The sequence below is a fragment of the Eptatretus burgeri genome, chromosome 11 (assembly GCF_056783735.1).
Source record: "Eptatretus burgeri isolate ZD-2024b chromosome 11, Ebu_testis_v1, whole genome shotgun sequence".
NCBI classification, from domain to species: Eukaryota; Metazoa; Chordata; class Myxini; order Myxiniformes; family Myxinidae; genus Eptatretus; species Eptatretus burgeri.
This window is the reverse complement of record NC_140971.1, coordinates 33169320-33184870: the sequence shown is the minus strand read 5'-3', so window position 1 is coordinate 33184870 and position 15551 is coordinate 33169320. Positions and strand designations below refer to the sequence as shown.

Below are 15551 nucleotides of genomic sequence, written 5' to 3'. Positions count from 1 at the left end.
GTGCGGTGTTTTGATTTATAAGCAATTGGTACATTTTCACTTCATGCACATAACCCAAGTTTTTATTATTTTTGCCTATACAGAGCTGTCAGTTGCCAATACACCGGGCAAATAAAGGTACGTGTAAGAAGAACGCCCATCGGGCAGGTACTTTGCGAGTGCATAAAATACATGAAGTGCGTTCAAAAGGTTCTTGGAATAAAATACTCCCAATAATATAATAATTATTTTGCATGAAATAGTAAACATATTATTTCGGATGAAAACATGCCAGATAGCATAAACTTTGAAAAGCTACATTAAAACTGCCGAGGCAATACTTTATTTTTACAATAACTGAAATCAAGTGAAATGTTGCATTTAAATAACTCATATTTAACATCTTGTTCAACCTATAGCATTGTATCTTTCTAAAATTCACACTTCACAAAAATGTTTGACAACAACACCAAACAAAGTTTCACAATAATAATAAACAAACATTAAACAATACCAAACTAGAATGGCACTCAGTGGAGTGCATGATATATCTGCCAGGCAGAACAGTTTACGTTTTGTATCCCACCGATAAGCTGGATCTGCATTTGGACCTTCATCAAAATCGAATCAGCTTGTTCTTGTCACCGACCTAACTTATCCGCCAAGTTTTGTCATAATCCGTCCATAACTTTTTGAAACATCATGCTTATATCATTTTTGGCCCCAGCTTTTAATGGCGAATAATTGTTTAACAATTATAGTTTCCGGATCCGGAACCAGATCTTCACCAAAATCGAATCAATTTATCTTTGTCACAACACCCAACTTGTCCATCAAGTTTTGTCTGAATCCGGCCATAAATTTTTAAGATATCGTGCTCACATACAAACAGACCAAAAGGGGTGAAAACATAATCTCTGTCTACCTTCGGTGGAAGAGGTAATAACCATTTCACGATCCCAAACAAACATTTAATAACAATAACAAACAAACATTTTACAATGCCAAACAAATGTTTAACAACAATATCAAACCATGTTTAGCAACAATAACAAACAAATGTTTAATAACAATACCAAAATGTTGGAGAACAATACAAAACTATAAGTTTAACAGGAATACAAAAAAGAAATGTTTCAAAACAATGTAAAAAAATAAGTTTTACAGTAAAACGAAAGCAAACATTTCACGATAAAACAAATGATTCAAAGCAATAAACATTTTATTCACAACAATGCAAAATAAATGTTTCACAGGAAAAGAAGAAGAAAGGAAGGAAGGAATTTCAAAACAAAAGCAGGTTTCACAAAAATACCAAAATAAATAATACCAAATAAAAAATACCCCAAAAAATCACAGAAATTAAAGGATTAGCATTCAAAACAATGCAAAAAAAAAAAACGTTTCAAAATGGTACAAACATTAACGCATCACAGAAATAAAAGAAATTAAAATTTCAACAATCACAGAGGCGGTCTTTTGAAGTTATTCAAGGAGGGGTTAAACGCCTTCATTTTGTAAAGGTAAAAATTACAACCGATGCACCTGCTCATGAGGTGATGTTATTAAAAATGGTTTCATTAAAAGGAAATACAAACGTCGTTAAGAGCAGTTCGAGAGAGTGGTATTTTGTGGCTCTAGGTGCCATCTGGGCATGAAGACCCCCATGAGAAGTTGTACTCGGATTCAAAACCCCCATATAAGAGGCAGCCTTTGATCGATACAAAACCCTCAATAAGCGATCCTTGTGATGGGTGTAAAAAGCTGACCCCAGAGCACTAAGTCTTCGAAAGTCATCCCCACCTGACCCCCTGGATACAAAACTCTCTATGTAGGAATCCTCATATAAGAAGAGCCCCCAAAGTGTGAATCCCCCCTCCCCCCAACCTGTACGAAGTGCCTTGCTGGTCCAAAACCTCTAAGTATTGTTTTCGTTAAGCCTGATGGCCCATATAAAGGGGGCGACCCCTGTGCACGAAACGTTCCTTGAGAGACGCCCCCCTGTGAGCGAAGCCCCCTTATAAAAACCGACAGAGTATCTCTCACTTTTCAGTTTGCGAGTTCTCTCCACATCAGCTACTCACGCCTTCCACTGGCTCGTTTGTTCGTTTTGTTTTTGTAAGGAGGGTTCATCAACACAATACAGACGTCCACCAGGTAAGAGGTGCGGTGAAGGTGTGACGTGTGGGTTACGTGTGGTGTGTATCTTACATCGTATTTTACACTTTTCAATTGAGTCTGGTAAAGTTAGTGCACTCACGAATATCATGTAAGCTATACATGAATATTAATCACCAAAGTTATGCGAGTTATACATTTTAATATGTTACGAGTTAATTACAGGTAAATATTACCTATGGAATTTATCGGTTAATTTTATGTATAAATCATATACGATTGGCTAAGTGCAAAAACAAACAAACAGGACTACAGTTGCAACATGTGTTATGTTGTTGTTTTCATAATTTATGATTTAGAATTGTAGAAATGATATTTTGTACTTATCATTCGTGGTGGGCCGTTATGGGACAATGTGCGGGTCCTGTGATTAGAAAATACATTTATGATGGATCGCCTCTTTTTATTTTATAATTGTAGTTAATTATGTTTAACAACAATTTCTCATTTTTTTATGTTCAACCAGCAATGCATCACGCTTACAAACTAAGTTATGAATGTTATTTGTTATGTCTGTTTAATTTGTAGATGTTGCATGTTTGTTTTTTTCATGAAACCCACACTGATCTAACATGGTGCGAATGCATGTTGGGTAAATTAAATGGGATAGCATTTTGTACCAAGTTTTAAATGCTGTTTGTGCCACAGGTTCCTTTCGAGCAATCGCTTTGTGGGGACTGAGTTCCTGCCTGCATCTCCCCCATTCTACACATCTCCCCCACACCCCCTCAGCATCATCGGTTCTCTCCAACCCTCCAGCCCTCCACCCTCCACATAACCCCCTCCCATCTCCCACCACCATCCAAATTGTCTCCTCTGCATTCCCTAACCCTCATCTCTACCTCCACCTCTCCCTATCTGTCATTCACAACATAATTCATTCTCCACTTCTCAACCTACATCATTCATTTCATAATCTTCTTTCTCACCATGCTGGCCTTTCTTGGAGCCTCAGTGACCGTGCTGCAACTACTTTGGCTTATTTTCACGTCCATGAACCTGGCACAACCTGTTTTCGCCCATGGTGAGTGTGATCCGCGAATCACTCCATTTTGTGCAGTTAACGTTATTAGTATTCATATGATTATTCGTATTATTATGTTATATGGGCGTTATATGTCAATCGTTGGTAGGAATTATGTTGCTGGCTGAGTGCAAAAACATTACAACTGCAGTACAACCAACATACATATGCCAGGCAGTCAAAATGTTCATATTTCCACACTCGATGGATATACTTGAACACCCCTATTAAGACGTTGTTCGCTTCCAATTCTACACCTAATATAACAACATATCTGGGTAATAGTGTCATGGCAGAGCAGTTCTCGAGTTGCAGACACCTAAAGCAAAAGAAAATCCTTCCAATTCATCTTGGGTCACCCACCACAAGTCTGTGCCAGGAAAAAAAAAACATTGACCAGCCAATCTACAGACATACACCAAGTATATTTTCCAAATACAGTGGGGCTAAGTCTGTAAGTCAGTGGTACGTATGGGCTCTGGTTAATCGCAATCAATTCCATGCAAATGGTTCCAGGCTAAATTTTACACATCATTTTCCAAGGCACCCCTCAAGGAAGGGATGAAATATTCATACTAAAAAGAAGTCAAGACGATGACAAATTGGGCAGCTTCGCTTGATATATTAAAAAAAATTTGCATCGGCTTTCAGGTGAAAAGGCTCAGGCAGCTTCAGCCATAGTGACCTTGTCAACTCCACTGTGAATCTCTTTACCAATTGGACATATCAGCCAGTAAGTGGAGCACCTGCAATCTGCTTCACATATTACTCATTGAGATTAACTACAGGATGAACTTGCTTCTTCTACGACAAATAAAAAATCTCTAACTTTATAAGCTAACTAGACAACCCGTGAACTTTATAAGCTAACTAGACAACCCTGATATCCTCGCTGATTGGGTTCCCGTTGTGGCAGCGGTTGATAAAATAATCATTTCAAGAAGAAAAAAAACAAGACAGTTCCAGCGAACTATACCGCTGAGGTTGTTTGCATTGATCAAATAATCCCGAAGAGTACTTGACTCAATCGGGAATTGATTTTTTTAAAATAATTTGTTTCGTTGCCCGATTTGAACGAAACTTGATATTGCGCGTCAATGTGAAAAAAAAAAAACTGAGAAAAGAAAGTCGAATAAATTATTGTGTGTAATCTTCTAAACACAATTTTATTTATTAATGAACACTGAAGTATGAGATCAAAATGGCTGTTTATTTTATGCTTTAAAATAAATCGTTCTTTGTCTATACTAAATGTTTGAGATTTTTTTTTTAAATCATTACAAGAAAAAATATGACATAGCTCCAGCGAACTATACTGCTGAGGTTGTTTGCATTGATCAAATAATCCCGAAGAGTACTTGACTGAATCCAGAATTGATTTTTTAATAATTTTATTGGTTGCCCGATTTGAACGAAACTTGACACTGCACACCACAGGCGAATGATGAGTAAGGTGGCCCTAAAATTTTTGCGCTATCGTGTACTGTTTTGGCTGAATTTCGGGAACATACATACATACATACATACATACATACATACATACATACATACATACATACGTACGTACATATATACATATATAAGATGAGAGTTTTAGTAATATATAGATGATGCAAATCTCTAACTGGGAAATATTGTCTGAACTCTCTGAAAACCTCTTGCTCCCCTTTTCAAAAAACATTCTCCACTCAAAACTGCCAAACTTAGTGTTCAATTTGATCTCTCAGACCCACCAGTAAATCCTCATTCCACTCTTTTACACTCACACAATTCCGCCCCTTAGTCTTCATCACAATTACTCTTGTCCACACATGAAAGTACAAACCTCTTGGGTAGCTGGTCAAATGAGCATGGGGATTGATCCGCGAAATGGTTTAGCACTTATGGTACTGTACCGAGTTTGAGGCTTTGCTAACTTGGGTTATCAAGCTCGCTAGTTCCACCACATACATTTAGAGGTTTTGCATTGCTTATCAGGGTCAGCAAACACCAGTAATAATTTTTAACTAAGCTGCATTGTACATGTTGTTATTGTGAATGAATGGAATCATCATCATGAGCTCTTCACTGCACATTTGGTTAATATTGTGATAGTTTATGTCAACACATATGTGGTGTTTCCCTGTCCTCGTCTAGGTTTTCACAAGAGAGTCTTACGGCAAGATGTGAATTGGTGGAAGGTGAAACCCCAGAGCAATGCCATGGCTGTGAAAGGTGAGGTTGAAGTTTATCTGTGGAGGTTAAAATCATAAAAGGTCAAGCTATTCTTATTATCACAACAAATTGCCTATGTTTATACCCTGAGGTTATTCATGCAGGAATTATGTAATTGTGGAGCAAATTGTGCCCTTGGCTTTGAATACACCCTTATCACTGTATGTTAACGATGTTGCAATTGCATCACTTCCAACTTGATTCTCAGTTTACGATCTTTGCCGCTTGTATTGTGCAGACGTCGCAGAATGGACTTCTTGGTTCAACATCGATCATCCTGGTGAGAATGGTGACTACGAGCGCCTCGAGGCCATAAGGTTCTACTACCGCGAGCGGGTATGCCAGAATCCCATGGATGTGCAGGCCCGCACCACCTTGTGGGTTCCTGCAGAAAGGACCGGGGAGCGGATACACATGAGTCCCGACAAGGGATTTTGGTGCATCAATCAGGAACAACTGCCTGGAAAGAACTGCTCTAATTATCACATCCGCTTCCTGTGCTCTCTTGGTATGTTTTGGAGGAAATCCTTCGCATTTTGGGTGGGGAGATGAATCGTGGTTTTAAATTTCAGGATCACACAGGTGGCATGGTCGTACAGTATGCCCACATCAATGACAGTAACTGCATGGTTTTGCCACTATGCAGATGTTACTACAGAAGTAGATAAAAGAGGTAGATAACAGAGGTGTGCTGCATGGAATATTGTGGGAATGTGTGTCATTTATCAATCACATCTAACATGGTTCTACAGCCTTCATGAGAACTTATCTGCCTGTGCCTCATTATAGCTGAGCACTCCTGGTCAGACTGGGCTAGGTGGGGGAGGTGTCGTGGTCAGTGTGGCCGCCCTGGTTACCAGACCCGCCGTCGTTTGTGTGTCGTAACTGGCCATGTCAACGTGCTGCACCCGGGGGATTGTGAAGGCTATGCCGTGCAGCAACGCATCTGTCATAAGTCCTGCCATGGTGAGTCTTATAAGAGTAGGGATTATATAGGATGTCTTATTAATTCCTTGTGTTTGCTACAAAGGGTAGGCTGTATATTTCACTGTATAGGTGCATTTAGAGTGTATTGTTGAATGTGTCTGGTTTGTAAACACCTTTACTCTTTGGCTCAGTGAACCCACAATGTTCCATGGTGATAATTCAAGGGGATATTATTAAATAACTGATAATTAATAGATGCTTATTGCAAGGGTTTATTTGTTATTCACCAACGTGATACAGGAACATTATTTTTCCCAACATCGCTGTGCTCTAAGAGATTTAGAAGTGGTCCAAATGCAGCTTTTACAATCACTGAAACAGATTGATTCGCTTTAGGAAAAATTATACCTGTTCATTTTAATCAAGGTGTGTGTGTGTGTGTGTGTGTGTGTGTGTGTGTGTGTGTGTGTGTGTGTGTGTGTGTGTGTGTGTGTGTGTGTGTGTGTGTGTGTGTGTGTGTGTGTGTGTGTGTGTGTGTGTGTGTGTGTGTGTCATTTACTGAATTGAAATGACATAATACTCGTACATGAAAGCCTATAGCGAGCATGGTAACATCAATAGGTAAAGCCATGTGGCAGAGTTTGAAATTGATATTGCTTCACCAGATTGACTGACTGTCTGGACACAACTGAGGTCTTGGATATATTGATGTGAAGCCATGTCTGACATTGTGGACCCACCATTTGGAGAGGTTCTGGGCTGAAACATGTATGAATAGTGGAGCCTCGCTGATGATCTAGGCAGTCAGAAAATTGGTCACTCACTTACAAGTTGCCACAATTGTCACGTTGGGCATACAGACAGCGATTTTAGCAGTGACGGTTCATTAAATGATTATAATTATTGTGACTAATAGTTCTTCTGAAATATATTAAAACGATGTGTGTGTAACACGTGTTTGGGGGTGGCGATGAGTGGTATGTTTGCTGTGGATATGTCTAAATTGAAAAATGTCAACCAAAGATTAATGAAATGATGGCATAGAGAAGATTCAAAAGTGTGGCAGGAAAGAATGATAGAGTAATATATCAGGCAGTGACGTTCAGTCATCTCTGTGTCCAGTGAATGGCAGATGGTCACAATGGAGCCGCTGGAATCAGTGCAATGCATCTTGTGGAGCAGGAACTCAGATTCGCCGCAGGACTTGCGAGGTTGGCAGACAAAAGCGCTGCCATGGTGTTCACACTGAGAGCCGCACATGCACCTTCAAACCGTGCCATGGTGACTTGTCCTGATGACTTCTTTCCAAAACCTCTGCCATCTGTGTCTATATTCGTGTTTGTATTGGCCGATCTGCTCGTTGGTTTGTTGATACACCTATGACTGAGACTGTCTGGATTTATGATATTCAAAAGCTTTTGTGGTGGTTTGTGAAATGCACTAAATTGTATTGTGTCCATGCACATTATGGTTATAATAATCAGCCATGTTAAACCCATCAACCTGTACAAGCACGATTTAACTCAGTCAGGCTCGTGTTGTAAATTAGGTTGTTTTTTTTTACAGTATAAACTGAGATTATCTCTCCATCCTGAGGCTATTCAGAGGCCATGAATGAAAAAATTGTGGAGCAGGGTCAGCTCTCACTCCTCCCCACGGTGTCCTTGTGTGCACAGATTGTAACCTCACGTGTGCAACCGGTCGAGCGAATGAAGACTGCAGTCATTGCGTGTGTGAGTGGCACACCCTCACAGGAACAGTCCTCTACGCTGGCAAGATGCCCTTGGCTGGTGTGGGCATCTATGCCATTGGACTGCCTGACCGAAAGCTGGCAGAGACGAATGTGAACGGGCACTTCACGGTCTCCGGTCTGTGTCCGGACAACAGTACCTTGCTTCGTGTGGTACGGCAGAAGTACATCCCGAGAGTGATATCGATGCCGAGGGGAAGTAAATCGATTTCGGTGCTTCGGGTGCACCTCCAGCTGGCTGGTACGTCACAATGCTTGTGGATAGACAAATGCCATGGATAGGTGATTGACATAGTTCCCTTTCACATTGTCCAATATTCTGGAGGAAACCGTGGGGCAGTGGGACATCCCATCTAGCAGCGACTCTTTGCCAATAAAATTAAGTGCCAATGTGTTGTCAATGGTATTAAGTGCAAGACATTGGCAGTTACAATGTAATGGTGCAACTGCAATTACGTTGACAGTTGGCACTCACTGGCCATTAACAGCAGCTAGAGGGGATGTCTCAATGCTCCCCATGTCCGAATACACCACACTTTTCCCGAACCATTGTGCTATTATTCAATGGGTTTTCTGGTAGAACATTCTTTAAGGAGGAGATGAGGAAGAGCTGATGGGAAAGGGGTAGGGGAAGGGGTGTGGGGGAGTGTAGTAAGAGCAAGTGAGGTATAAACAGCTCCAATTATATTATTTATGTATACGATTAAATTGTAGCATGGATTAAAGAACCATATTACCAGAGAAAGGATATATTGTATCTATGTGTATATGTATATATTGGGTCGCCGAAATAGGTGACCCTTATTGTCAGTAAAGCATGAGTCACATTTGCTCTACGGCTAGGATACGGCAGCCGTACCCCCCTGAATTGACAGAAACATGCGGCGGCCGCAGAGTTTCTGAGGTGGCCTCAGGGTGGCCCTACGCCATATGGCTATCTTTTACAGGCCGTAGGGGTCTCAGTGGAATTAAAGCGCGGAGTTATAACTTTTTTCATTTGTAGGTTAGCCGTAGCAATTCGACAAGCCGTAGCCATGACATAGATGTGTTCCACGTCGACCGTGCGTAGGGCGTGCGGTGGGCTTGTGTTATTCATGCATTTTCTGTAGGCTCTTATCAATGAAAAATTAATTTTGCCAACCCCCCAAAAATTATGGCGGCCGCACTATTTCCACGTTCGCCTTAGGACCCCCTTCGGTCGCCTTGAGGCTACCTTGCGTCTGCCTTGAAAATCCTATGGCCGCCACAGGGACGCCCTAAGGTCACCGTGCGACATCAAATCAAACACCGTACGGCAACCCCACGTTTTCGGTCTCCACAATTTCTAAATACCCTGTGCGGCTACCCAAAAAATAAAAACATATGTGACTGCTACATTGTGTGACAGTGGAAATACTGCGGCCACCCTATAATTGCGAGTGGCCGTAGATTTCTTTAGACCCTACAGCCGCCGAGCCAAATGTGACTGAAGCATAATTCTGTCTGTTTGTTTGGATGTTTGTTCGTTTGTCATCAGCATAATTGGTAGAAAACGTGGGCGGATTTTGACCAAACTCGGATGGTAGGTACATCTTATGACCTAGTGCATTCGAAATTGTGATGGTTGCTGGGGACGCTTTGGTTCCCTAGCAACAACCGAAAAACCTTCAAAATTGGTACGTTCACTCGAAATCAATTCCGAAAGCCATTATCCCACGTAGGGTTATGAAATTTGGCACGAATGATCTACTGGTGATGCTCTATCAAATATATTTCGGTTTTTGTGATATATGGAATACTTTACCGGCAGCACCCCCTACAATTAGGGTATGCGTGAAAATTGGCGAAAATTGAAGGCCCCCTAGCGACCAGGTGAGTGCATCGATACGAATGAAACTTTGCAGGTTCATGGTACTCAATGAGTACTACAACTTTTCCTCAGGACATATTGACCGATTTCGCATAGGTCAGGGGTCAAAGGTCAATTAGTGCAAAAATCGATAATATGCGAGAGCTGGAGGTGCCTTCGCGCCAAATGCTACTCCTAGGGTTATGGTCGGATGGTCATGAAAATTCACACTATTCGTCTGGAATACATTGTGCACAAACGATCGAGCCAGATTTTCGATTAAGATCGTTGTTCACCCACAGCACCCCCTCGAACTTTGGGGATTTCCGATTTCAAACCGCATTTTCGGTACTTTTCATTCTAATGGATACCGAGTAGTTATCAGTAGATGGAACTGGATGAGATTTGCTATGCATAATCTTAAGGTGATTCCCTATCCGCGATATGACATCCATTTTGCTCTATATCTAATATTTCCATGCTTGGTGACCCATCGCCGCCTACCGGTGTGTGTGTGTGTGTGTGTGTGTGTGTGTGTGTGTGTGTGTGTGTGTGTGTGTGTGTGTGTGTGTGTGTGTGTGTGTGTGTGTGTGTGTGTGTGTGTGTGTGTGTCCTGGTGTTGGCTTAATGGGGAGGGTGGTTGGCTTGGGATGCTAGGATCTTGAGTTCAAATCCCCCTTCGCTGTTGAATTAATACCAGGTGGGGTTGACGCAGCCTGTCATCCTTCCAAGGTTAGCAAAATGCGTGGCCAGCATGCTGATATACTGTGTCGGGGTGGCGACCCATCCAGGATTATGCCCAATAGCCAAGTAGACTGCTTGGGCAGCACCAAAGCTCTGCACAGAGGATGGTCCCAATGGATGGATGTATGGATAAGTAAATACCCAATTTTAAATTGTTGTAGCAGGTTTATTTATGAACCGATTTTGATGAAATATATATATATATATATACAAAAAAAATATATATATATATATATATATACCCAACAACAACAACAACAACAACAACACGCTCACCTTCTCCCGATTCTGCTTCTTCTTCTTCCTCTTAACTTCCTCCTCGATTTTTTTTTTTTTACACTTCCATGACCTAATCTGTTGAACTCTCTCATACATTAATATTAACAACAAAAACGATCTTATAATGCTTCATCTTCCTCTCACACACGTGTGGTTCTCTTTACTGTTTCACAATGCACTACTCTTCTGCTATTTTAACAGACTGCTCTCATTTCGAGCTCTCCTTCATTCCTTGCCTAAAAAATCCAACTATTACAGCGCTTCTTCTCTCCATGCTCTGAATTCGCCTTCATTGCATCCATCAAGAATTGTGTTAAATCGCATCTCTGACCTAAAACTTTTAAAAACCACAGTTTGCCATGGATGCTCGCTTTCCATCAACCATTCTTTTTTTCCAACTTCAGTGCCAACTCACCCCCCTCACTCCTCACTCTCACTCTCAAAGCAACCATCCCACTCTTCTCCCTCCAAGCCTCCCTCTCATCTCTCTCAAAAATTCCCCCCTCACCTTTCTCCCACCTTTCATCCCCTCACTCTTCCTTCTCAAAGTCTCCCCCCCTCTCATCCACCTGCCTGCCTCCCTCCACTGCCCTCTCACCTCTTCACTCCACCTCCTCAAACCCCCAACTGCCTCCTTCCTTGTCTCTTGTCCCCCCTCTCCCCCAGCACCACAGAGCCTTTTCTCCTCCTCATTCGGCCCCCTCCCCTCGCTATTCTGCAATACCCCACACTCCTTAAGCAACCCTCCTTACCTGCCCCCCTCGTCCCTTGTCCTACCCTCCCCCTCCCCCTCCACCTCCTGCACCCAAAGCCTCCTCCCCTTCCTCTTCATTAAAAGTGTGGACCTAAAATATCCGGGGCCTTCGCTCAAACCTTTCAGATCTTTCCATACAGGTTGCCACTGACAAACCAGACATTATCTGCCTCACAGAAACTTTCCTCTCCAAAGATGTGTCTGACTCCCAAGTATCTCTCCCTGGTTACTCCCTCTTACGGTATGACAGACCTGAGCCTCGTCCTGGTGGAGGTGTTGCTCTCTTCATCAAAGACTCTATTCCTCACTCTCCATGCACTGCTCTCACTCCCCCACACCCCCAGGAATACCTCTGGCTTCGGCTTCCCCTCCACTCCCACCTCAAGTTTATATGTGTACTGTACCGTCCACCGAACAGTGATGACTCCATCTACACCTCACTATCCGAAAACATGGACCATCTTCTATCTTCTCATTCAAACTCTCTCTTCCTCTTATGTGGTGACTTCAATTGTCATCACGCCAGTTGGCTAGGTGTGGGTACCTCTCTCACCTGCCATGGCACCTCAGCAAAAGCTTTCTGCGACTCATTGGGACTGACTCAATCGGTCAACTTCCCGACCCGGATCTCAACCAATGGTACTCCATCTCTTCTGGATCTGATTTTGACAAATTTCCCTGACAATATCTGCTGCTCTTCCTTCGCTCCAATCGGTTCTTCTGACCACATCCTTGTCAAAGTGGACATCTCTCTGGCTGTTATCAGAGAACCACCTCACCGCCGTCAAGTCTGGCATTTCACTCAAGCCGACTGGCAGGGTCTCCGAGCAGCCATCAAACTTACAGACTGGTCTCCTATCTCTACTTTCTCAAACATAAACTCATCCTGGGAATTCTTTCAAAGAAACTTGCTCTCCCTCATGCACAGATTTATCCCCTCTCGTGTTCAGTTGTCTTACCCTTCCTCCCGCCCTTGGTTTACTGAAGCTTGTGGCGAGGCAGTTGTCCTGAAACAACTTGCCTTTGCCTCATGGAAAGCAAACCCAACTGAGGGCAATCTCAGTTCTTTCCACAAAGCTCGGAACAAGTGTGTATCTACCCTCAGGAGAGCCAGAAAACAACATCTTTCTCATCTCAAGTCTGAACTCTCAAACCTCTCTCCCTCCTCAAAATCCTGGTGGCGTTTAATCAAATCTGTTTCTGGTGTATGTTCCCCCTCCATCCCCTCCCTTACCTCAAATGGCCGCACTGCTGATTCCACACGTGATAAAGCTGAATGTCTAAACTCGGTGTTTGCAGCTAAATCTTGTGTCCTAAACCCATCACTATCTCTACCCACTTTACCCAGTCGCACCCAACTGTCCCTGGACTCTGTATCCTTTTCTCCTGACAAGGTAGAGAGCTTGCTGTGAAACCTCGACTCAGATTCTGCAACCGGTCCAGACGGCATCAGCCCACGTGTCCTCAAAGCCTGCTCTTCTGCTCTTGCTCACCCTCTCTCTGTTCTATTTTTTTTTTTTTTTTTTTTTTTTTTTTTGTATACCTTGGTCGAGGCTCGTATGAGAGCTAACACACAACTCACAGCAAGGAGGCATGAGACAAGAGGGGCGGGAGTGGAAGGGACAAAACATTGGGGAACAGACACAGGTAAACTGTGGAAGGGAGAGGGATGGGGATGGGACGGGGAACATGGCGAGGGGAAGATGGACATTAAAGGGACTTTCAGGAAGGAAAGCAGGAGAATTGAAGGAAGTGGGCTTGGGTGGATTATCGGGGTAGAAAAGATCGAGGATTTGGATGGGGGAAGATAAGAGGTGGTGGTGAACAGCTGTTTTGAAAGCCTGAAGGGAAGAATGGGAAAGAATAGAGTGAGGAAGTTTATTCCAAAGGCGGGAAAAAGAGGAATGAAAGAGTGAAGATGAGCAGTGATTCGTGATTTTGGTAGTTTTACCAGAAGGGGTTGTTGGCGGACCTTGAGCGCCCTGTGGAAATGTGGTTGGGACAAATCGCAGAGAGAGCAGGGGGGCAAGGCTGGAGAGGAGTCGGTAGAAGACAGAAAGACCACCGACCAACCTGCGGTGATTGCGTGAGAGGCTCAAAGACTCAGTTTCATTGCGGTAGATGCCAATGATCTCACAAACACTGGTTCCGACCGCGTGAAGTCGAGAAAGGTGGGAGGCAGGAAAACCAGCCCAGAGGGAGAGCAGTACTCCATCAGGCTACGGACAAAAGCTTTGTAAGTGGTCAGGAGCTCAAGAGGGCCGAGGAAGGACTTTGCACGACGGAGGATTCCCAGTCGGCGACTGGCTTTTGAGGCAAGGTTGGAAATGTGACTTTCCCAGGAAAGGTCATGGCAGATAGTGAGACCCAGAAGCTTGAAAGAAAGACTTCTTCCAGAGGATTGTTGAGAAAGTGGATAGGGGGGTTTTGTAAACGGTCCTTTCGAAGAGACATAGTGAGAGTGTGAGATTTGTCTGGATTGAAAGACATGTTCCACGTGTTGGACCAGTTTGTGATTTTATCCAGATCTGCAGTGAGTGAAGAAGCTGCTGCTTGCCGGGCTGAGGGATGACAGATGGTACGGCAGAGGGTTGAGTCATCGGCAAAGAGAAATAGAGGATTTTCCAGAGAGTCCGAGAGATCATTGATGAAAACCAGAAAAAGAACAGGGCCCAGAACGCTACCTTGAGGAACTCCAGCCTGCACAGGAAGAGGAGATGAAAGAACTCCATTTAGGGCCACACGTTGACTGCGACAGGAGAGGAAGTCTGCGAGCCATGAGTGGAGATGGCCTTGAATACCATGGGAAGAGAGTTTGGTGAGTAGGGCAGGGTGCCAGACTGTGTCAAAAGCACGTGATATGTCCAGGGATACGGCTCGGATTTCCTGTCTGGCATTGAGGACCTCCATCCATTGATGGGAGAGCAGTAGCAGCATATCTAGGGTAGAGTGACCTGGTCTGAAACCAAATTGATGATTGGAAATCAAGCCATTGGAGAAGAGGAAGGATTTCATGTCTGAAGCGATGATGGATTCCATAACCTTGCTGATGATTGGGAGAAGGCTGATTGGTCTATAGTTACAGGGATCTGTTTTTGCACCTTTTTTATGCAGGGCAGTGATGTTAGCAGATTTCCAAGCAGATGGCAGATGACCTTGGGAAAATGAGAGGGTGAATAGAACAGAGAGAGGGTGAGCAAGAGCAGAAGAGCAGGCTTTGAGGACACGTGGGCTGATGCCGTCTGGACCGGTTGCAGAATCTGACTTGAGGTTTGAAAGCAAGCTCTCCACCTTGTCAGGAGAAAAGGATACAGAGTCCAGGGACAGTTGGGTGCGACTGGGTAAAGTGGGTAGAGATAGTGATGGGTTTGGTTTGGGATAGTGATGGGTTTGGGATGGTATTCACCCTCTCATTTGCCCAAGGTCATCTGCCATCTGCTTGGAAATCTAACATCACTTCCCTGCATAAAAAAGGTGCAAAAACAGATCCCTGTAACTACAGACCAATCAGCCTTCTCCCAATCATCAGCAAGGTTATGGAATCCATCATCGCTTCAGACATGAAATCCTTCCTCTTCTCCAATGGCTTGATTTCCAATCATCAATTTGGTTTCAGACCAGGTCACTCTACCCTGGATATGCTGCTTCTGCTCTCCCATCAATGGATGGAGGTCCTCAATGCCAGACAGGAAATCCGAGCCGCATCCCTGGACATATCACGTGCTTTTGACACAGTCTGGCACCCTGCCCTACTCACCAAACTCTCTTCCCATGGTATTCAAGGCCATCTCCACTCATGGCTCGCAGACTTCCTCTCCTGTCGCAGTCAATGTGTGGCCCTAAATGGAGTTCTTTCATCCCCTCTTCCTGTGCA

General features: G+C 43.4%; 1 protein-coding gene across 1 annotated transcript in view; it reads left to right on the top strand.

Moving 5' to 3' along the window:
- The first annotated feature begins 1984 nt into the window (after positions 1-1984).
- CILP (cartilage intermediate layer protein) overlaps positions 1985-15551 on the top strand; it is a 31567-nt gene continuing 18000 nt past the window's right edge. Inside the window, exons 1-7 of the mRNA XM_085845832.1 lie at positions 1985-2136; positions 2806-3181; positions 5318-5395; positions 5634-5903; positions 6185-6361; positions 7445-7603; positions 7999-8313. Of these exons, the coding sequence (XP_085701958.1) occupies positions 3088-3181; positions 5318-5395; positions 5634-5903; positions 6185-6361; positions 7445-7603; positions 7999-8313 (1093 nt within the window). The 5' untranslated portion in view covers positions 1985-2136; positions 2806-3087. The remainder of the gene's footprint in view (positions 2137-2805; positions 3182-5317; positions 5396-5633; positions 5904-6184; positions 6362-7444; positions 7604-7998; positions 8314-15551) is intronic.